This window comes from Mobula hypostoma, chromosome 3 (genome assembly GCF_963921235.1).
Source record: "Mobula hypostoma chromosome 3, sMobHyp1.1, whole genome shotgun sequence".
Lineage (NCBI taxonomy): Eukaryota > Metazoa > Chordata > Chondrichthyes > Myliobatiformes > Myliobatidae > Mobula > Mobula hypostoma.
Genome location: NC_086099.1, coordinates 148119119 through 148142336, shown reverse-complemented (window position 1 = coordinate 148142336; position 23218 = coordinate 148119119). Strand labels below are relative to the sequence as shown.

The 23218-nt window shown below is 39.2% G+C and overlaps 1 protein-coding gene across 2 annotated transcripts in view; it reads left to right on the top strand.

Annotated features, from left to right (window-relative positions):
• Positions 1-23218, top strand: part of vps50 (VPS50 EARP/GARPII complex subunit) — a 220849-nt gene that overhangs the window by 129203 nt on the left and 68428 nt on the right. For both annotated transcript variants that reach the window (XM_063043837.1, XM_063043839.1), the window contains 5 exons: positions 2137-2231; positions 2328-2426; positions 12341-12431; positions 14920-15102; positions 16737-16855. In XM_063043837.1, coding sequence (XP_062899907.1) covers positions 2137-2231; positions 2328-2426; positions 12341-12431; positions 14920-15102; positions 16737-16855 — 587 coding nt within the window. The remainder of the gene's footprint in view (positions 1-2136; positions 2232-2327; positions 2427-12340; positions 12432-14919; positions 15103-16736; positions 16856-23218) is intronic.

Sequence of the window (23218 nt, the reverse complement as noted above, 5' to 3'; positions counted from 1 at the left end):
CTCTTTAAGTTGCTTGAGAATTAAATAATTTAGTCAACAAGTAAAACAAAGTGGAGATGTGCCCTTTGGCTCGACTTATCCACATTGACCAAGATGGCTGTCTATGATACATCATTTCCAGCAATTGGCCAATATTGTGCAATTCTTTTCCTATCCATGCACCTATCCAAGTGTGTATTTTTTAAAACACTGTAATTTTACCTGTTTCCGTCACCTTCCCTGGCAGCTTGTTCTATACATCCATCATCTCTATAGAAGAAAACCTTGCCCCTCAGATCTCCTTTTGAATCTTCCTCCTCTTGCACTGAACCTATGTACTCTAGTTTTATACTTCCCAACCCTTAGTAAAAGGTTATCTTAGTTAAGGCTATCTACCTTAACTGTGCCCTTATTAATTTTTTAAATCTTTATATAGTCACCCTTCAGCCTCATGCTCCATAGCGTCCAATCACAGCCTATCCAATCTTTCCATGTAATCAAAGCCCTCCATTTCAGGCAAAATACTGTTGAAGCTCTTTTGCAAACTTTTTAGTGCAACCACATTCTTTCTATGTTGTGGTAATCAGAACAGCACACAATATTCTGAGTGTTGCTTAACCAGTGCTTTTCATGCAGTCATAGATTTATATGGGTGAGGAACATATCCTTTGGCCCGATTGGTCAGTGCTGACCAAGATGCTCCATTATAGATGGTCATACTTGCCAGCATTTGACTCATAACTTTCTGAACATTACCAATCAATATACTTGTCCAACTGTCTTTAAAAGTTGTTAATGTACCTGTCTCAACTGCTTCCTTCGGCAGCTCATTCCACATAGAAACCACCTTTTGTTTTTTTTTTAAAAAAAGTTGCCCCTCAAGTTCTGCTTAAATTTTTACTTTCTCTTAAACCTTTACCTTCAAGTTCTTGGTCCCCAACCCTGAGTGTATTCACCCTATCACCCTATCTATGTTCATCATGATTTTATGCACCTCAATAAAAATCATCTCAGTCCTTGCACTCCGAAGGAATGAAGTTGTAGCCTGTCCAATTCTCCTGATAACTCGCTCCTCCCAGTCCTGACAATATCCTTAATTATTTTCTACTTTCTTTCAAGTTTAATAACATTGTTCCTTTAGCAGGGCAACAATTTAAAGCCCTGATTTATGAAGGCAAATGTGCCAAAAGCTCCCATCATCAGCCTGTCTATCTGTGACTCCACTTTAAATGAGTTATGCACTTTTGGTCCAAAGTCCCTCTGTTGTATAACACTCCCCAAGGCCCAGCTGTAAAGTCCTACCTGTGTCTGACTTTCCAAAATGCGGTATTTTGTACTTTTCAGAATTAAACTCCATTTGCCATTCCTCAGCCCACTTGGCTGATAGAGGTAGCTGATAGCTGTAAACTTGATAACCTTCATTGTCCACTGTTTCCTTCATTAATTTTCTTTGGAATCACCTCAAAAAAACTCCTTGTGACATCCCACTGTTTTTGTTGCCATAAAAATGAAGAAGCTGCATCTTGGGATGGCAGTAGGAACTTCAAATCCCTTCAGGCACAAGTCAAGCAAAAATGCAGAAAGCTTCAGTATTGCCCACCTAACTGCCCTATCAGGCACCTCTAATTCTAACTTTGGCAGTGTCTATGGCTTTTGCTTTGACCACATGAACCAATTCTAAACCATAGACATAAAAGTGAACTGATGTTATTAAATAAATTTGTGCAAGTGACTCATTGCTCAGGGTCGTCGTGTAGGAAGTTTGCTGATACTCTTCTTCTTCACTGAAGACTGGCATTTTTGATAGTTACTTATTTTTGTATTTTATTGCATACAGTATTGATGGTCCACACAAGAGTCTATTTTAGTACAAATTACCCTGTAATAAAATTGCTAAATTATCTTTAAATAGAATACTTTTCATGGTTCCACTCATGGTCATAGATTCAGTTCAGTTTTCTTAGATGAATCAAGAAACTTCCATGCCTAATTGGTGGTGTTGTAACACCAGCTTGTTTTAAATCCTTGAGTTTTTTTTTTGAGAGCAGGGAAGAGTAATCTAGATCTACCCTTGTGATCTACCCTCAAAATTATGTACCTACAATTTAAAATGAGTTCATATTGTTACACACTAACAGTAGAATTCTTGTTTTATAGGATGTTCAGTTAAAGGCAAAGACCTATTTGCTTGGAACAGATTTATCCAACTTCAAGTATGATGATTTTATTTTGGTACTGGACATTATTAGCAGGTACTGAAAATGTGTTTTTTTTAAACCAGCCCTATGTTTGATTCAATGCATTTGTACTTATTAAATGAATTTTAAACTTCATTGTTTACAAACCAGATTGATGCAAGTTGGTGAAGAATTTTGTGGCAGTAAATCAGAAGTTTTGCAGGAGTCTATTCGGAAACAAAGTTTGAATTATTTTAAAAGCTATCACAGGTAAAAAAAAAATGTTTTCATTGGGATCTAATTACATATTTAATATTTTTGTTCAGCTGTCAAAGGCTTTGCTACTATAATGATATGTTTTACAGTCTTATACCGCTAGTCATATTAATGTTAGTTTTTTTGCTCAGAACTGTTAAATGGAATTTTTTATGCATCTTTGCTCCTCCTTTACTGTTATTCTGCTAAAATGGAGAAATGAAGAAAATGGAAAACCCACAAAATAAGCATTCATTATTTAGAACCACTAATGTAGCACTAACTTAGACCATAAGACATACCACTACTCACCACTATTTGTTCCTCCAACTATTTTTGTATCATCAACAAACTTGACCACAAAGCCATCAATTCCGTCATCCAGATTATTAACATATAACGTGAAGGTTAGCGGACCCAATACCAATCACTGTGGAACACCATTAGTCATCAGCGGCCAACCTGAAAAGCCCTCTTTTAAAAGATCTGTAAGTCCAAGTAAGCAACAACCACCGACTCACCTTTGTCTATCTTACCTGTTATCACTTCAAAGAATTGCAACAGATTTGTCAGTGAAGATTTCCCCTTAAAAAAAACCATGCTGACTGGTTTATTTTATTATGTGTCTCCAAGTTTCCCGAAACCTCATTCTTTCTTTCTTTCGTTCTTTCTTTCTCTCTTTCTTTCTTTTTTCAAATCTTTTTATTATTTTTTTTCAAAAATAAACACGAGTACATCAAAGTAAACAACACTTACAATGTCTCAAGAAAAGAAAAACATTATTTAAAGATTGAAAAAATTTTGTGATGGAAAAGAAACCCCTACTAAGCAAGAAAAATGGGGAAAAAAGAAAAATCCCATTAGGTGTTCAACCCCAGAGCCATGCGTCATACATAAAGCTTCTAAATATAAACATCAAACTGCCAGCAAAAAAGAAAGTACCAACGAAAAATTTACAATTAGATCGTGGAGAATCCATCAATTAACTCAAATGATACTAACGAGCAAATGAACCCCATCTTTTCTCAAAATCAAACATAGGTTCAAAGGTTTGACTTCTAATTTTTTCCAAACTAAGACATAGCATCACTTGAGAGAACCATTGTGACAAAGTGGAAGCTGTTGTATCCTTCCACTTCAACAAAATGGCCCTCCTAGCTATCAACGTAACAAATGCAATAACATGTTGGTCAAACACAGAGATACTGTGGATGTTTTGAGGAATTATTCTGAAAAGCACAGTTAATTTGTTAGGTTATAAGTTAACTTTAAGTGCTTTAGAAATTGTCGATAAAACTGACTTCCAGAACTGTTCCAGTATAGAGCAAGACCAAAACGTGTGTTAGTGTAGCTAACAACAGGAATTCTGCAGATGCTGGAAATTCAAGCAACACACATCAAAGTTGCTGGTGAACACAGCAGGCCAAGCAGCATCTGTAGGAAGAGGTGCAGTCGACGTCCTGACGAAGGATCTCGGCCTGAAACGTTGACTGCACCTCTTCCTACAGATGCTGCTTGGCCTGCTGTGTTCACCAGCAACTTTGATGTGTGTTGTTAGTGTAGCTATCTCAGTTTTACATCTATCACAATAATTATCAACATTAAGGAATATTTTAGACAATCTCTCCTTCGACAAATGGTAACGATGTTCAATTTTAAATTGAATCAGTGAATGACTAGCACAGATTGAAGAAGAGTTAACCAACTTCAGAATTCGCATCCAATCTTCTGTCGTAAAAGTCAAATTGAGTTCCTTTTCCCAATCTTGTTTAATCTTAAATAAAGGACGCTTATCCCATTGTAATAGTAAATTATAAATTCTTCCAATGGAACCCTTCTTTGAAGGGTTCATACTCATAGACCTAACAGGTCAGCATCCAATATGTAAGGAAAATTATTTAAATATTTTTGTAAGAAATGTCTCATTCTTAATAATGGACTCCGACATCTCAGATTATCAGAGATCTGTGTGTTCACATTTTTTGTTTTAATGATAGCTATGTTACTGCCAGAACAATCTGTCACACTAATTTGTCAAAACTAGTGTGCTTTTATGCTGTCATTTGTCTCGTGGTTCATGTTTATTTACTGAGAAGATGTTTGTTTTTAAATGTTTTGGTGATGACTAATTTTTCTTCCTTTATAATTATATACTGTGGTTTAAATTTGGGTCAAGCTTCTAAACATGACACGACAATTATTTTACAATGTAGTTTGTATAAAGGGAAATGAAAGGACAAGGCAGATGATCACTGACAGTTTCTTGATGTCATTTGCTGGGTCATTCTCTGAACCACAAACCATCTTTTTGGTAGAAAGTAGGATTTGTTTGCTTGGTTTTAGATCAATTGTGTATTGTTTTTTCTTGAAAGGTTGACACCAGCTACTTCTTATTCCTACACCCAGCCTTCATATCTCTATTTCTTTTCTCTTGTTGTAATAGAGGAAAAGATGTAGACTATTCAGCATCTCAGTTAGGTCATAAGTGATCAATATCTTATCTTTCTCTAGTTACTTTAATTCTTACTGCAGTCACCAGCGAGTGGTCTGTGTCATAGTCTGCACTATGGTAGAAGCATGTAAAAAGCATACTGCCAAGGAAGAAGCACCTGACTAGGATCACATCCAGCTGGTGCCAGTGTCTGGAGTGATGGTGTCTCCAGGAAACCTTGTGTTGAAACTTAGTCTGAAAGAATGAGTGGTTGATATGTAGCTTATTATATATCTAATTTTGAGTTACAGTGGAATACGCCTTTCTGATCCTTCAAATTGTGCTGCCTCAATAATCTCTGATTTAACCTAGCCCAGTCATGGGACGATTTACAATGACCAATTAACCTATTAACCAGTACGTCTTTAGACTATCAGAGGAAACTGGAACATCTGGAGAGAAAGCCCATGCATTCCATGGGGAGGACGTACAGATGATGTCAGAATTGAACTTCGAACTCCGATGCCCTGAGCTGTAATAGCATCAAGCTAATTGCTACGCCACCGTGTCCTTGTCCCTTCAGACCAAGATGGCACCCTTTCAAATCCATCAGTGGGGAAGTAATCACAGGCAGGGGCAAACGGAGGAAGAAATGGGTTGAATGTTATTCTGACCTCTACTTTGGAGTGAACATTGTCACCACTTCATCCCTGGATGCTATTGAGTGCCTAACAACAATAGAACTGCTGACCCTACAGGAACTCAGCAAGGTATTGGCAGCTTTGCTTCTGGGAACGTACCAGGCAATTTGGGATTCCCCTAAATCTGCTCAAGCACTGCGTAACTACTCTACTGCACCCACTACATGAAGTTGTTTGTCAGTGTTAGCAAGAAGGAGCTGTACCACAGGATATGAAGGACGCCAAGATCATTACCCTCTACAAAAACAAAGGCAAGAGAAGTGACTGTGACATCTATAGAGCAGCTCCTTTTTGAGGGTTGTGGCAAAGTCTCTGCCTGAGTCTTCTAAGTCCACCTACAGAAATTGGCTGAATGTGTCTACCCAGAGTCACAGAGCAGTTCCCTTGCTGGAAGGTCAATTGTTGACATAATTTTCTTCCTTTGCCACTGCAGAAGAGGTGCAGCGAACAAAAGAAACACCTCTGCCTTGTATTTATTGATCTCACCAAGGCGTTTGTCTTGGTCAGTAGAGACAGGCTTTTTCAGATCCTTTCCAAAGTAGGCTGCCTGTCAAGACTGCAGAATATGATCAAATCCATCCATTCCAACATGAAGGGGACTAGGCAATATATCAGCAGCTCTTCGGAGCACCTTGACATAAGCAATGGCATTAAGCAAGGCTGTGTTTTTGCCCAGCTCTCTTTGGGATCTTCTTTGTCCTTCTATTGAAGCACACATTTGGCAATGCAACCAAAGGGATCTCCACACATGATCAAATGGCATGCTTTTTAACCTTGCCTGCCTAAGAGCCAGAGCCAAAGTGCACAAGGCTCTGAATAGAGACTTGCTGTTTGTTGATTGAAACCGACACTTCACAGGGCCAACAGAACTTGATGGATCACTTCTCCCAGGCCTACATAGAATTTAGTCTTGACTATCAGCCTGAAAAAGGCAAATGTCTTGGGACAAGACATGGAGGTACCGTCAGTTCACATACCTGGAGTCCATCAGTAACGATGTTTCCTTGGATGCAGAAATTGGCAAGTGCATCGGGAAGGCTGCAACAACTCTTGCTTGCCTCACCACATGAGTCTGAGAGAACTCCAAATTCTCAGTCAAAACTAAGATGGTAGTGTACAATGCCTGTGTCACCAGCACACTGCTTTATGGCAGCGAGACCTGGACAACATATAACAAGCAAGAGAGAAAGGTTAACATCTTCCATTTAAGGTGCCTTCGTCGCATCTCCTGGAGAGAGAGTACCTAATGCTGAAGTTCTCTGTCATGCTGGCCTCCCTAGCACGATGCTACGGTGAACTGGCTTTAGGAAAGAGATACGCTGGTTGCCTGTAACTGCACTACAAGGATGTCTACAAGTGGGACATGAAGGCGCTGGACATCTGACATTGAGTTCTGAGAGGAACTTGCAGCCGACTGCACCAGGTAGGGAAGCACCCTGAAACAAAACCGTGATTCAAGCAAAGAAAAAATCTTGAATGTGGCAGAAAACAAATGGGCCCTTAGAAAGCAATACTGAAACTCCAGCAGAGCTAAGACCATTTATAGATGACATTTGCAACAGACTACTACTCTCACATTGGTCTCATCAGCCACACACAACGGTGTACAAGCAACCTAGAGCTAGGACACAACATCCATGGTCAACCTTAACCAATGGAGGACCACTGATCTTAATTTTTAAGATCCCTTGCTTAAGCATTTAACAATATCAGTTAAATTCTTAAGCAGCTGCTTGTGAGGATATTTCAAACTTCTGCTATCATTTGTCAAGAAGCAATTTATGACCTAACTCTTGAATATCCTACCTATAATTTGTAATCATGGCCTGGATTTTCTCACCAGAGGGTCCTTTATTCATCAATATCTTTAATTGTAAAACCTCATCTACTACATCCCTTGAGCTTCTCTTTCCAAAGGCGTTTGAGCCTAGCCTCTCAATCTGTCCTTGTATTATAACTTCAGATTAAGATTTCCAGAAAATTTCTCATCCCATCTCCAAGGAGAACATTTATCATGATTTTCAGTTTCTGGAATGGAATCTTACCAGCACCTTGGAACCAAATTGCTGTCCTCCCAACTTCTCGTTCCAAGATGGACTTTAGTCACCTGAACAGCTGCTGTCTGTACTGCTGCCACTGCAGTCCGTGGCAACACAGCAGATCTACTCATTATTAAATCAGCCACCTTCACAAGTATGAAAACATGCAGCTTTGGAAAGCAATTCTTTTGCCTGCTATTGTGTCATTAATATGGATGATATTTTGACACCTTTCAAAGCATCCCTTTAGAGGGAATAAAATGAGGAGCATCAAAACCCTAAGGAAAGCATTGAGATAATCCACAGGAGTATTTACATACAACAATTGCTTCACTTAAGAAGATACTTGGGTAAATAATCGGAAAAGATTATTTTTCATTGACATTTTAAAGTGAAAAATCTTCCTTTGTGACTCGACAATTAACCAGTCGACTCCAGGTAGATATTTTGAATGTTATTTTGCAAAGTTGATGATCGTCTTCCAGCTGTTTTTTCGAAATGAGAATTTTAAACACTTCCTTTAAAGCTGAGTGTGATAACGTGGTTCTATTATTGGAAGACCCACATACAATTCTGAAACAGTTTCTTCCTCTCCGCCATCAGATTTCTGAGCGGTCCATGAGCACTGCCTTGTTCTGTTCATGCACTACTTATTTACTTTGTAGCTTATAGTAATATTATCTTTGTATTGTACAGCTACTGCAGGATGATAAATTTCATACAAGACAGTGATAGTAAACCTGATCTCGGTTGTGAAATATTCAGAGATCTTGACAAACGATCCAGAAATGTGCTTTTAGATATTTCTGCTTTAAGCTTTGGAATTTCCTCCTGGGCACATTTTGCTGCATAATGTCACTTTCTTTAAGGATGTTCCTGAAAAAAAAAGTTTTGATTATTTACCCAAGTATCTTCCAAAGTGACTCAGTTGTTGTATGTTAATACTCCTGTGAATTATCTTAACACTTTACTCCAGGTTTTGATGCTCCTCATTTTATTGCCTCGAAAGGGATGCTTTGAAATCCATAAGACATAGGAGCAGAATTAGGCCATCTGGCCCATCTAGTCTGTTCCACCAATCAATCGTGGCTGATCCTTTTTTTTTTCTCCTCCACAACCCCAGTTCCCTGCCTTCTCCCCATAACCTTTGATGCCATGTCCAATCAAGAACCTATCAACCTCTGCCTTAAATACGCCCGATAACCTGGCTTCCACAGCTGCATGTGGCAACAAATTCCACAAATTCACCACCCTTTGGCTAAAGAAATTTCTCCACATCTCAGTTTTGAAAGGGCGCCCCTTTATCCTGAGGCTGTGCCCTCTTGTCCTGGACTCTTCCCCCCCATGGGAAATTTCCTTTCCACATCTACTCTGTCTAGGCCTTTCAATATTTGAAAGGTTTCAATGATATCCCCCCCCTCATCTTTCTGAATTACAGTGAGTATAGACCCAGAGATACCAAATGTTCCTTGTATGATAACCTTTTCATTCCTGGAATCATCCTTGTGAACCTCCTCTGGACCCTCTGCAATGCCAGCACATCTTTTCTAAGTTGAGGGGCCCAAAACTGTTCTCAATACTCAAGGTGAGGCCTGGCCAGTGGCTTATAAAGCCTCAGCATCACATCCTTGTTCTTGTATTCTAGACCTCTTGAAATGAATGCTAAAATTGCATTTTGCCTTCCTGACCACCAACTTGACCTGCAAGTTAACCAAGTTCCTTTGCATCTCAGATTTTTGGATTTTCTCCCCGTTTGGAAAATAGTCCACACATTTATTTCTACTACAGAAGTGCATGATATGCATTTACTGACATTGTATTTTATTTGCCACTTCCTTGCCCATTCTCCTAATCTGTCTAAGTCCTTCTGCATCCTACCTGTTTCCTGAACACTACTTACCCCTCCACCAATCTTCGTATCATCTGCAAACTTGGCAACAAAGCTATCTATTCCATCATCTAAATCATTGATATACAGCACAAGAAGAAGTGGTCCCAACACTGACCCGTGCAGAACACCACTAGTCACTGACAACCAACCAGAAAAGGATCCTTTTATTCCCACTCGCTGCCTCCTACCAATCAACCAATGTTCCAACCTTGTGAATAACTTTCCTGTAATACCATGGGCTCTTAACTTGGTAAGCAGCCTCATGTGTGGCAGTTCGTCAAAGGCCTTCTGAAGGTCCAAAAGTACAACTTCCACTGCATCCCCTTTATCTATCCTACTTGTAATTTCCTCAAAGAATTCCAACTGGTTCGTCAGGCAGGATTTTCCCTGAAGAAAACCATGCTGACTTTGTACTATCTTGTCCTGTGTCACCAAGTACTCCATCACCTCATCCTTAACAATCAACTCTGACATCTTCTCAGCCACTGAGGTCAGGCTAACTGGTCTATAATTTCCTTTCTGCTGCCTTCCTCCTTCCCTAAAGAGTGGAGTGACATTTGTAATTTTCCAGTCGTCTGGCACCATGCCAGAATTCAATGATTTTTGAAAGATCATTTCTAATGCCACCACAATCTCAAATGCTACCTCTTTCAGAACCCTAAGGTGCAGTTCATCTGGTCCAGCCGACTTATGTACCCTTAGGTCTTTTAGCTTTTTGAGCACCTTCTCTCTTGTAATAGTAGCTACACCCACTTCTCTTCATTTCACACACTGCATCAGGCATATTGCTAGTGTCTTCCACAGTGAAGACTGATGCAAAATACTCATTTAGTTCATCAACCATCTCCTTGTCCCCCGTTGTTATTTCTCCTGCCTCATTTTCCAGCGGTCCTATATCCACTCTCATTTCTCTTTTATTTTTAAAATACTTGAAAAAACTTTTACTATCCACTTTGATATTATTTGCTAGCTTGCTTTCATATTTCATCTTTTCCCCTCTAATGATTTTTTTTAGTTGCTCTCTGTATGTTTTTAAAAACTTCACAATCCTCTATCTTCCCACTAATTTTTGCTTTGTTGTATGCCCTTTCCTTTGCTTCTACAATAGCTTTGAATTCCCTTGTCAGCCATGGTTGTACTATTTTACCATTTGAGTATTTCTTCATTTTTGGAATAAATCTATCCTGCACCTTCTTCCTTTTTCCCAGAAACGCATGCCATTGTTGCTCTGCTGATGTCCCTGCCAGCAGCTCCTTCCAATTTATTTTGGCTAACACCTCTCTCATACCAATGTAATTTCCCTTCCTCCACTGAAATACTGTTACATCAGACTTTGCTTTCTCCGTATCAGATTTCAAGTTGCACACAGTCATATTGTGATCACTGGTTTCTAAGGGTTCTTTTACCTTAAGCTCCCCAATTGCCTCTGGTTTATTACATAACACCCAATCTAGTATAGCTGATCCCCTAGTAGGCTCAACGACAAACTGCTCTGAAAAGCTACCTCTTAGGCATTCAACAAGCTCACCATCTTGTGATCCATTACCAACATGACTTTCCCAATCGACCAGCATGTTGAAATCTCCCGTGACTACCATAACATTGCCCTTTTGACTCGCCTTTTCTATTTCCTTTTGTAATCTGTGGTCAACCTCCCGGCCACTGCTGCGAGGCATATATATAACTGCCACTACATCCTTTTACCCTTGCAGTCTCTTAACTCAACCCACAAGGATTCAACATCTTCTGATCCTATGTAACATCTTTCTACTGATTTGATGTCATTCTTTACCAGTGGAGCCACGCCACCCCTCTGCCTACCTTCCGATCCCTCTGATATAACATGTAACCTTGGACATTCAGTTCCCAACTGCAACCACTCTTCAGCCATGATTCAGTAATGGCCACAACTTCATACCTGACAATCTTAAATAGTACAACAAGATCATCCACCTTATTTCTTATACTACGCACATTTAGATACACCTTGAGTACCGTATTTGCTCTCCTTTCTGATTCTGCATCCCTAATGTATTGATACTCAGCCTGTGGGCTGCTACTAAGTCCCATCACCTGCCTGCCCTTCCTGACAGTCTGACTGCACGCTATCTTTACTTGTTTACCATTCATCCTTCCCTGAGTCCCTTTGCTCCGGTTCCCACCCCCCTGCCAAATTAGCTTAAACCTTTCCCAACAGCTCTAAGAAACTTGCCTGCGAGAATATTGGTCTCCTTCGGGTGCAACCCGTCACTTTTGAACAAGTCATACCTCCCCAGAAGAGATCCCAATGATCAAAGAACATGAAGCCCTACCTCCTGCACCAGCTTCTCAGCCACACATTTATCTGCCAAATCATCCATGTTAATGGCACAGTAGCAGACAGAAGAATTCACCATTAGGAAAACTCTTCAGTTTTAGTTTAAATTTGATTTTTTAATGATTATACCGTAAATTATTATTTTCAGAAAAATGCGAAGGTATTTATTTTAATAAGCCTGATTATTTGTTAGTTCCTAACAATCATACCTGAAAATAAAATATGAAGGAAACTCCTGACCTTTGTTTCAGTTTGGACACGTCACACAGTAAAAGCCTGTTCCATTCATTACTTTTTCTCGTCTCTGCTAATGCTGCTTGATTTGGTGAAGTAACTTCTGATCTTTTGGAAGAGGTTGAAGCCACACTGGAAAGCTATATGTTCAGCTATGTATCTAGCTCCACAATTACCTTCTGATAGAATGAATTCTACTGTGGTGTTGCACTTTATTAATTACAAAAGTGGTTTGAAGGAGGAGAAAGTAATTTTTGAAATGTACATTCACCATCCTATTACTGATACTTTTCATTGATTTCAACTGTCTCTGCAGAATACGTCTTGAAGAATTGCGTATGTTTTTAGAAAATGAAACTTGGGAATTGTGTCCTGTTAAGTCTAACTTCAGTATTTTGCAATTGCATGTAAGTATTCACTCTCAGAAATAGAATTGGATTATTCATTTGTTTGTACAATTTGGAAGAAGTAAAAGGAAGCGAAGTTCCTAAAACCGAACCCAAGGAAAACCCTTGTAATGAATTACATTCAAGATTTACCCACTGTGGATTTAAAGATACATCCAAATCTCGTAACCAAAATTTTAAATATCGAATATTAATTGCCCAATAATAGAATCTGAAATTCGGGAGGGCAAACCCCCCCCTCCTTTTAGGTTTCTGTAAATACCTTTTACCTATCCTAGGATTTTTATTCTGCCATATATATGAGGAAATTTTTGAGTCTACGTTATCGAAAAAAGATTTTGGGATAAAAATCGGAACCGATTGAAACATATATAAAAATTTGGGCAAAATGATCATCTTAATAGCATTAATCCGACCAATCAAAGACAAAGAGATTGGTGACCATTTGGTAAACAAAGGTATGTTTGAATTTGGAAAAAATTAGAAGTGCGGTTTATGACCCTTGCATTAGATTTGAAAAAACTTGGAGGCCATTCATTCAGCATTTTCACTTGATGTAATTTGACCATTTCCAAACTTGTTTTATTTCTCTGTACTGTTGGTTGAGAGGAATTGAGTCGTCAACACTAAGGTTTTCTTCTTTCCCATTTTCAAGTTGTTAGTATTGCCCGAGTCTTTTAGTTTAGTTGACTAATTCTGTTTAGTTTAGTTTTTTTTGGGATGGGGTTTGTTTTTTTTTCTTCTTTATCGCGATTTTTCTTCAGTTTTTTTTTGCTTTGTATTATTAACTATTATTCTACAGGATTGGGAGCTTTGTTAATTTTTACTATTTGGTTTTACAATTACTCATTTTAAATGTAACAATGTATCTCCTACTAGTATTTTTGCTTTGTTATGTTTTCATTCTATGAAATTAATAAAAAGATTGAAAAAGAAAGAAATAGAATTTGTCAAGTCTACCTTAACTCTCAAAGATGCAAATGGATTTCAACATCTATTTATTCTAAGAATGCTGGATCATTTATCCTTGATACCTGCATCAAATAGAGACTTACTTATAAGTGCAACTTGGTAAGTGAAAGGTTGATGTGGTTTGATAGCGATCGTAAATAATCCCACTTTAGATTTTTTTTGTATAACTAGATGGGCAGTGGAGAAAACATTACAGTTGGTCATAGCTTTGTGTCAAATTTTGTAATAATGATTGAGTGAGAAGGAATTAAAGAAAGAAAAACAAAGGAACATTTGTACTCAGTACTGTAAATAAATATTATTCCCTGTCACTTCTATAATCAATTAGCAGTAATAACTTGATACTTAATGATCCTGCTGTATTATTATGCACCAGGAGAGGTAGTTGATGGCCAGCATGACGATGAAGACCTATGTGTTTTAAGTGGCAATAAACACAAGTTTATGATTTCTCCCCGGTCCTTTGTAGTAATTTTCATTCCTAATTATTTCTTAAATATTATTGTCAATAATTCATCTCATCTAAAAGCCTGATTCTCTCATTATTTTTAAGATTTTCATCACTTTTTATATTAAAAAAAAATCATGGTCCCTAAGCTTTTCTCATCCTTTACGAGAAAATCAATTCTTGTTTTCGGGACAGAGTCAGCAGCATTTTCTGTGAAGGGTATAGCCGTAAATCCTTATTGACATTGCTAGCTCCTTTGTGCATGTGAAATGTTCAACTAGTTCGAGAACTTGGATGTTGCTATTCCTTAGGTTTCCTTACAGACCTTCTATGAAATGTTTTCTGATGTTTTTGTATGTACTTCTATATCTGAGGAATACTTCTATTCTTTGTCACTTAGGCTTCTCATTTAGATTGTACTCTTTTTTTCAGTAAGTGCTTAGTCGTGCATTAAAATATTACTTCTCTAATCTTTGTTTCTTTTTAATAGTCTATTATGATTACTATTTTAAGCATCTTCATTCTGGCACAGTCCTAAAATTTAAAAGTATTTGTCCCAAGCTGTCATAGTTATCTGGCTTTAATCTAAAAGCAATTCAAAAAGCAAAACAGTTGCAGATTCTCAAAATTTGAAGTAACTTGAAGTGTGGAATACTCAATAAACAAAATAACATCAATACAAAGAGAAGTTGATTTCATGCTAATTTTTTCTGCATGGAAGTTGCCTGACCAGTTGAGGATTTACAGTAATATGTTTTGAAACAGTTTCTGCACTGTGGCCTTGCTGTAAAGCTGTTGCTACTTTTTTTTTTACTTCTAATAGTTCAGACCTTGACAGAGAAGAAAATAGCTGATTAACACTGAGAGCTATGTTGCAATGAAAATAATACACACCTCAGTTCAACAAGGAGTGCATGGTGTTGCTAACAAAAAATATTACTTCTGCATCATTATATTCAATGGAAATGCATCCTGAATTGTTTGTTGAAGTGAAGTACAATCTTCAGCTAACTTGAGTTCTGAATCCTGATTTATTCAAATACCTTTATTGAAAATTTATTGTTTTAGGAGTTTAAATTTATGCGGCAATCTCGTTCTCCGTCAGTGTCACCTAGCAAGCAGTATTCTATGTCGTCATCTACGGCAGCAGCAGGGTCTCTCTTTGACCAATGCCAAAATGGTGGAAATCCATTTGAACAGCAGACTGACAGCAAAGATGATGAAACAGAAGATGTTCTTGCTGCTAATGGGGTATGACGAGCTCTATTTTTGCATTTCATTAAAATGAGAGATTTCTCAGAAAGGCTTTTGCTACTGGCAAGAAAGTTCTCTGAAATAACAGGAATATAACTTTATTATTAATAGTATGTAGTGTTTCTGAATAGGCAATATAACAGTAAAACATAGGGACAGTTCCTTCAACCCACGGTATAATTGAAACTAATTAAGTTAATAAAGCTTAATTGCACTAATTTCTTCTGGGATGTAGTTTTATATGTGTGAACATTAAAAATAGAAACAGGACTCTGTCATTTGACTCCTCTGCTATGCTATTCATAAAGGTGTTGCTGCTCTGTGATCTCAGCATCAGTTTCCTATATTAGCTGCCATATCCAATGTTTCCCTTGAGATACATAATCCATTAATCTAGTGCCTTATGTACACTTATTAACGGTGCTCCCACATCCCCTTTGGACAACAACAAATATTCTACAAAAAGAGATTTTTGTTTTTCATATCAGCCCTGAATACCGATTCCCTTTTGATGCTGCCAGGAGAAACTGATTCCTATGTCTATCCTGTCAGATCCTTTTTGAATTTTGTATTTGTTATTATCTTATCATGCTAAGCTGAAGCACGCATTGGTTCACTCTGATTATTTTTCAAGAACAAATTCCTTCCCAGGAATGAATCCTTTGAAGCTGTTGCAAGTCCTATTCCTCCTTGGGTTTGAGGACCAGATCTGTATACAATATTCTAGGTCTGGTCTTGCAAAGCTTTACGTAACTATAATAAGATGACTTCACACTTGCAATCAAATCTTGTAATAAAAACAAACATACAACTTGTTTTCCCAAATTGCTTGATATGTCAGCTTATTAACATACAGTAATTTTTGCCCAAGGAAATCAGTGTCCCTCTGTGCACTGATGTTGGATGTTTTCAAACAACTTATCAATTTTTCCATCAGAATGGTTGACTTGATATTTTTCACACTATGTTCCATTCAACCTATGTTTTCACTCATTTACCAAATGTGTCAAAGTTGACCAAAATGGTTGTTGAATCCCGGTGGCATAACGTAGTTCGTCCACACAATTATCTATGATGCAAGATTCAAGTTAGAAACAGCAGGAGAATACTGGGTCTACCTACTGCCTTTGCCATTAAATAAATTAATGGTTGATCAAATTCCAGCCTTATCTCTACCATCCATTCTATCTCTAGTGACATATCACTCCCTTGCTTATCAGGTATCTACTTATGTTCGTCTTAAAAGTATTTGAAGATTATTTATGGAAGAGTTCCAAAATCTCATGACCCTTTAAGGGGAATAAAAAAAATGGTCCCAACATTGTCCTAAATTGGTGTCCTTTTATATTTAAATAGTGACCTCCTAATTCTAGATTGGAAACTCCCTCTCCACAGCCACTTAGTCAAGACATAGCAATCTTGTACATTTCTGTTAATTCCATTCTCACTATCAGGTAGAGTCAAGGTGCGATATAGCACAACAGGCCTTTAGGTTACTGCGTCTGCACTGGCATTCTTAAATGCACAGTGTGCATTTAATAAGAAAACCTAAGTTAGATTCTTTTTTAGTGATGTTGGGTAATTGGATTACTTGTTACAGGTAATTGGAGTGGGGTTGTTTCTTTCCACAGTATGAATCTGATGAATTGGAGAAGAGTGTTTACCAAGATGATGATAGTGATAGTGATGTTCCAGAAGAGCTTAAAAGGGACTATGTGGATGAGCAAACTGGAGATGTTCCACTGAAGAGGTAATTGATGGTAATTTTCCAAAAATAGATATCGTTCAGGGAATTTTTAGGGGTGGTATTTTTTTTTATTATTTCAGCCCTTTGGAAATGTTATGTAAAATTTTAACTCACTTGCTGTTTCTTTTATTGTATTTGATTTTTTCATTCTACCCTGCACACAATTCAAGGTATATCTATTCACTTCTTTTAAATGCAAAAACAATATATTAATTTGAATGAGAAGACTAAACCACTGTTAATCACGATTTGCAGAAGATAATATGACATGGAATTGTATTTCTTCCTTTCTGATATTGTATACACAGCATCATATGCAATGCCCACTATATTATGGAGGTTCAGTACTACACCCTAATACTATATTACTGAGGAAACAATATATGTTTGAATTACAGAAACAATGTTATTTTTGTAGCATTAAAGTGCTCACAAAAAAAGTCGCAGTCTGTCTAATTAATCAATTTCTCAATGCTTATTATTGATCCATATGGTACTGTGATGGAAGGGTTTCAGCTGTAAAGGTAGAGTTTTCAGAGTCATAAAGGGACATGCATCACTGAAACAGGTTCTTCAGCACGTCATTTCCATGTTGAGCAACAAATACCTATGTATCCTAATCCCATTCACTGGTACTCGGTCTGTAGCCTTCCATAGCTTGGCAATTCAAGTGGACATCAGAGGGCACCTAGTTAAGGTGAAAGAGCGTAATGTTGCACACTATCCACCCTATTTATGCCCCACATAATTTTGTAGACCTTTGTCAGGTTCTCACTCTCCCCCCCCCCCCCCACTCCCCAACTCTAGTCTATTCTCCATAAGCGAAAATAAGCCCTGTCTATCCAGTCTAGGGTGGTAGAATCGGAAATGCTCAGTGATTTTAAAAGCAGGGCAATCAAGTTGCACTATCAGAGAGCAGATGAATTAAATTGATTAGAGCACCATACAAGAATCAACAAGAACACAATCGATCATGTTATCATCATTCCAAAAATTCTTTGACTACTTAGTGTGTTGTGAAAATAACTGCTGCTTTATACTGACACAGTTATTGTCGAATTATGATCAAGTACAAGGGCAACAGAATTTGTGTGCCATACTTTGAAGGTTGGTCTGGAGGGAAGGGAAGTGTTTGGTTTTAATCTTAGCACAGATGTAGAAGGAGTTAAATTCTTAAAAATCTGAAGCATAATACCAAACACAGCTAAACCTAGTCCTGGTCATGGAACCAGCTAAGAGGTGAATTTGGATCTAGGCACAAGGTAGAACATTTTGTCCTCAGCAAGGGCCATCCTTTGGTCCATTGTGTCCACACCTTGAGTTCTCTGTCTGCCATGACTCCAAACTCTTCTTCTGTTGCCTCCATCTCCAAGTCCACTACTTTGACAAGGGTTCACCACCCCCAATCAATGTCCACTTCTCCTATCTTCATCCCTCTTCTTGAACACCTTGCACTGGCCTTCTGTCTACTCTGGATCTTTTCATCTCTAACTGCCAATGGGACATCAACAGTTTTAACTTCACCTTTCCTCTCAGCTTTTCTGCTGGGAGTTGTGTACAGGCCACCTAACAGTAGTAGTGAGGTTGGGGATGGTATTAAACAGGAAATTAGAAATGCGTGCAATAAAGGAACAGCAGTTATAATGGGTGACTTCAATCTACATATAGATTGGGTGAACCAAATTGGTAAGAGTGCTGAGGAAGAGGATTTCTTGGAATGTACGCAGGATGGTTTTTTGAACCAACTAGAGAGCAGGCTATTCTAGACTGGGTATTGAGCAATGAGGAAGGGTTAATTAGCAATCTTGTCGTGAGAGGCCCCTTGGGTAAGAGTGACCATAATATGGTGGAATTCTTCATTAAGATGGAGAGTGACATAGTTAATTCAGAAACAAAGGTTCTGAACTTAAAGAAGGGTAACTTTGAAGGTATGATACGTGAATTAGCTAAGATAGACTGGCAAATGACACTTAAAGGGTTGACGGTGGATATGCAATGGCAAGCATTTAAAGATCGCATGGATGAACTACAACAATTGCTCATCCCAGTTTGGCAAAAGAATAAATCAGGGAAGGTAGTGCACCCGTGGCTGACAAGGGAAATTGGGGATAGTATCAATTCCAAAGAAGAAACATACAAATTAGCCAGAAAAAGTGGCTCACCTGAGGATGGGGAGAAATTCAGAGTCCAGTAGAGGAGGACAAAGGGGTTAATTAGGAAAGGGAAAAAAGATTATGAGAGAAAACTGGCAGGGAACATAAAAACTGACTGTAAAAGCTTTTATAGATATGTGAAAAGAAAAAGATTGGTTAAGACAAATGTAGGTCCCCTAACAGACAGAAACAGCTGAATTGATTATGGGGAGCAAGGACATGGCAGACCAATTGAATAACTACTTTGGTTCTGTCTTCACTAAGGAGGACATAAATAATCTTCCAGAAATAGTAGGGGACAGAGGGTCCACTGAGATGGAGGAACTGAGCGAAATACATGTTAGTAGGGAAGTGGTGTTGGGTAAATAGAAGGGATTAAAGGCAGATAAATCCCCAGGGCCAGATGGTCTGCATCCTAGAGTGCTTAGAGAAGTAGCCCAAGAAATAGTGGGTGCATTAGTGATAATTTTTCAAAACTCTTTACATTCTGGACTAGTTCCTGAGGATTGGAGGGTGGCTAATGTAACCCCACTTTTTAAAAAAGGAGGGAGCGAGAAACCGGGGAATTATAGATCGGGGTCGTCTAACGTCGGTGGTGGGGAAAATGCTGGAGTCAGTTATCAAAGATGTGATAACAGCACATTTGGAAAGCGGTGAAATCGTCGGACAAAATCAGCATGGACTTGTGAAAAGAAAATCATGTCTGACGAATCTCATGGAATTTTTTGAGGATGTAACTAGCAGAGTGGATAGGGGAGAACCAGTGGATGTGGTATATTTGGATTTTCAGAAGGCTTTTGACAAGGTGCCACACAGGAGATTAGTGTGCAAACTTAAAGCACACGATATTGGGGGTAAGGTATTGATGTGGATAGAGAATTGGTCAGCAGACAGGAAGCAAAGAGTGGGAATAAACGAGACTCTTTCAGAATGGCAGGCGGTGACTATTGGGGTACCGCAAGGCTCAGTGCTGGGACCCCAGTTGTTTACAATATATATTAATGACTTAGATGAGGGAATTAAATGCAGCATCTCGAAGTTTGCGGATGACACGAAGCTGGGCGGCCGTGTTAGCTGTGAGGAGGATGCTAAGAGGATGCAGGGTGACTTGGATAGGTTAGGTGAGTGGGCAAATTCATGGCAGATGCAATTTAATGTGGATAAATGTGAGGTTATCCACTTTGGTGGCAAAAACAGGAAAACAGATTATTATCTGAATGGTGGTCGATTAGGAAAAGGGGAGATGCAACGAGACCTAGGTGTCACTGTACACCAGTCATTGAAAGTGGGAATGCAGGTACAGCAGGCGGTGAAAAAGGCGAATGGTATGCTGGCATTCATGACAAGAGGATTCGCGTACAGGAGCAGGGAGGTACTACTGCAGTTGTACAAGGCCTTGGTGAGACCACACCTGGAGTATTGTGTGCAGTTTTGGTCCCCTAATCTGAGGAAAGACATCCTTGCCATAGAGGGAGTACAAAGAAGGTTCACCAGATTGATTCCTGGGATGGCAGGACTTTCATATGATGAAAGACTGGATCAACTAGGCTTATACTCGTTGGAATTTAGAAGATTGAGGGGGGATCTTATTGAAACGTATAAAATCCTAAAGAGATTGGACAGGCTAGATGCAGGAAGATTGTTCCCGATGTTGGGGAAGTCCAGAACGAGGGGTCACAGTTTGAGGATAAAGGGGAAGCCTTTTCGGACCGATATTAGGAAAAACTTCTTCACACAGAGAGTGGTGAATCTGTGGAATTCTCGGCCACAGGAAACAGTTGAGGCCAGTTCATTGGCTATATTTAAGAGGGAGTTAGATATGGCCCTTGTGGCTAAAGGGATCGGGGGTATGGAGGGACAGCTGGTACAGCGTTCTGAGTTGGATGATCAGCCATGATCATACTGAATGGCGGTGCAGGCTCGAAGGGCCAAATGGCCTACTCCTGCACCTATTTTCTATGTTTCTATGTAACTCACCTCTTCTGAATGCACTGCCCTCCACTTTCCACACCAATGCTAAATTCACAATCAAACCTACAGACATACAAATGCTGTTGTAGTCTGGTGGACTGACCGCTACCATGCTGAGCTCAGATGGCAACTCTCTTACGCTTTGCACAGGATTCAAATAAGGATCACCAGGTCATTATCTCCCACACTAACACCAAGCTAATCCTGATCTCCCATCCAGTGCCACCAACCCCATAGTTCCTGTACTCTGCACTGCTCGTTTCTACCCTCTACCTGAAAACCACAAACCTTACTGTCTGGTTAGGCCCATTGTTTCTATCTGCTGCTGCCCCAATGAATTCGTGTCCACATACCTTGTCTCCATTTTGTCTCAGTTGATTCAGTTCCATACTATCTACATCTGTTCTCAGGATGACGCTTTGCGTTTCAGAGCATTTGAGTCTTTTTTCAAAACACGGTGTCTTCCTTCCACCACCATCAATACTGCTCTCACCAGCATCTTCTCCTTTTCTTACATATCTGCCCTCACCCCATCCTCTCACTGTCATAGCAGGTTCCACTTTGTCCTTAGCTACCATTCTACACGTCTCCATATCCAGCACATTTTTCTCTGTAACCTCTGGCATCACCCAACAGGATCCTATAACTAATAACATTCCCCCTCCCCCACCCTCCTATTTCCATAGGGATCGTTCTCTATGTGACTCCCTTATTCACTCAGTCTGATCTCTCTCCTGGTACTTATCCATGCAAGGTTGACAAGTGCTACACCTCTTCCCTCACCACCATTCAGGACCCCAAACATTCCTTCCAGGTGAGGGACACTTCAACTGTGAGGGTTTCGGGTTCAACTATTGAATCTGGTCCTGCCTCCTCTACCTTAGTGAGACCTGATTCAGATTGTGGAACCACTTTGTCAAGCACCTTTGCTCTGTACGTTGCAAAAGATAGGATCTTCTGGTAGCTACCCATTTCAATTTGCCTTCCCATTCCTATTCTAACATGTCTGTCCTCTACTGCCGTAAAACTGGCCAAAGTTGACTGGAAAGAGACACTGGCGGGAAAGACGGCAGAGCAGCAGTGGCTGGAGTTTATGCGAGAAATGAGGAATGTGCAAGACAGGTATATTCCAAAAAAGAAGAAATTTTCAAGTGGAAAAAGGATGCAACCGTGGTTGACAAGAGAAGTCAAAGCCAAAGTTAAAGCTAAGGAGAGGGCATACAAGGAAGCAAAAATTAGTGGGAAGACAGAGGATTGGGAAGTCTTTAAAACCTTACAAAAGGAAACCAAGAAGGTCATTAAGAGAGAAAAGATTAACTATGAAAGGAAACTAGCAATAATATTGAAGAGGATACTAAAAGCTTTTTCAAGTATATAAAGAGCTAAAGACAGGTGAGAGTAGATATAGGACCGATAGAAAATGATACTGGAGAAATTGTAATGGGAGATGAGATGGCAGAGGAACTGAACAAATATTTTGCATCAGTCTTCACTGAGGAAGACATCAGCAGTATACCGGACACTCAAGGGTGGCAGGGAAGAGAAGTGTGCGCGGTCACAATTACGATAGAGAAAGTACTCAGGAAGCTGAATAGGCTAAAGGTCGATAAGTCTTCTGGACCAGATGGAATGCACCCTCGTGTTCTGAAGGAAGTAGCTGTGGAGATTGCGGAGGCATTAACGATGATCTTTCAAAAGTCGATAGATTCTGGCATGGTTCCGGAGGACTGGAAGATTGCAAATGTCACTCCGCTATTTAAGAAGGGGGCAAGGAAGCAAAAAGGAAATTATAGTCCTGTTAGCTTGACATCGGTGGTTGGGAAGTTGTTGGAGTCGATTGTCAAGGATGAGGTTACAGAGTACCTGGAGGCATATGACAAGATAGGCAGAACTCAGCATGGATTCCTTAAAGGAAAATCCTGCCTGACAAACCTATTACAATTTTTTGAGGAAATTACCAGTAGGCTAGACAAGGGAGGTGCAGTGGATGTTGTATATTTGGATTTTCAGAAGGCCTTTGACAAGGTGCCACACATGAGACTGCTTAACAAGATAAGAGCCCATGGAATTACAGGAAAGTTACATACGTGGATAGAGCGTTGGCTGATTGGCAGGAAACAGAGAGTGGGAATAAAGGGATCCTATTCTGGTTGGCTGCAGGTTACCAGTGGTGTTCCACAGGGATCAGTGTTGGGGCCGCTTCTTTTTACATTGTACATCAACGATTTGGATTATGGAATAG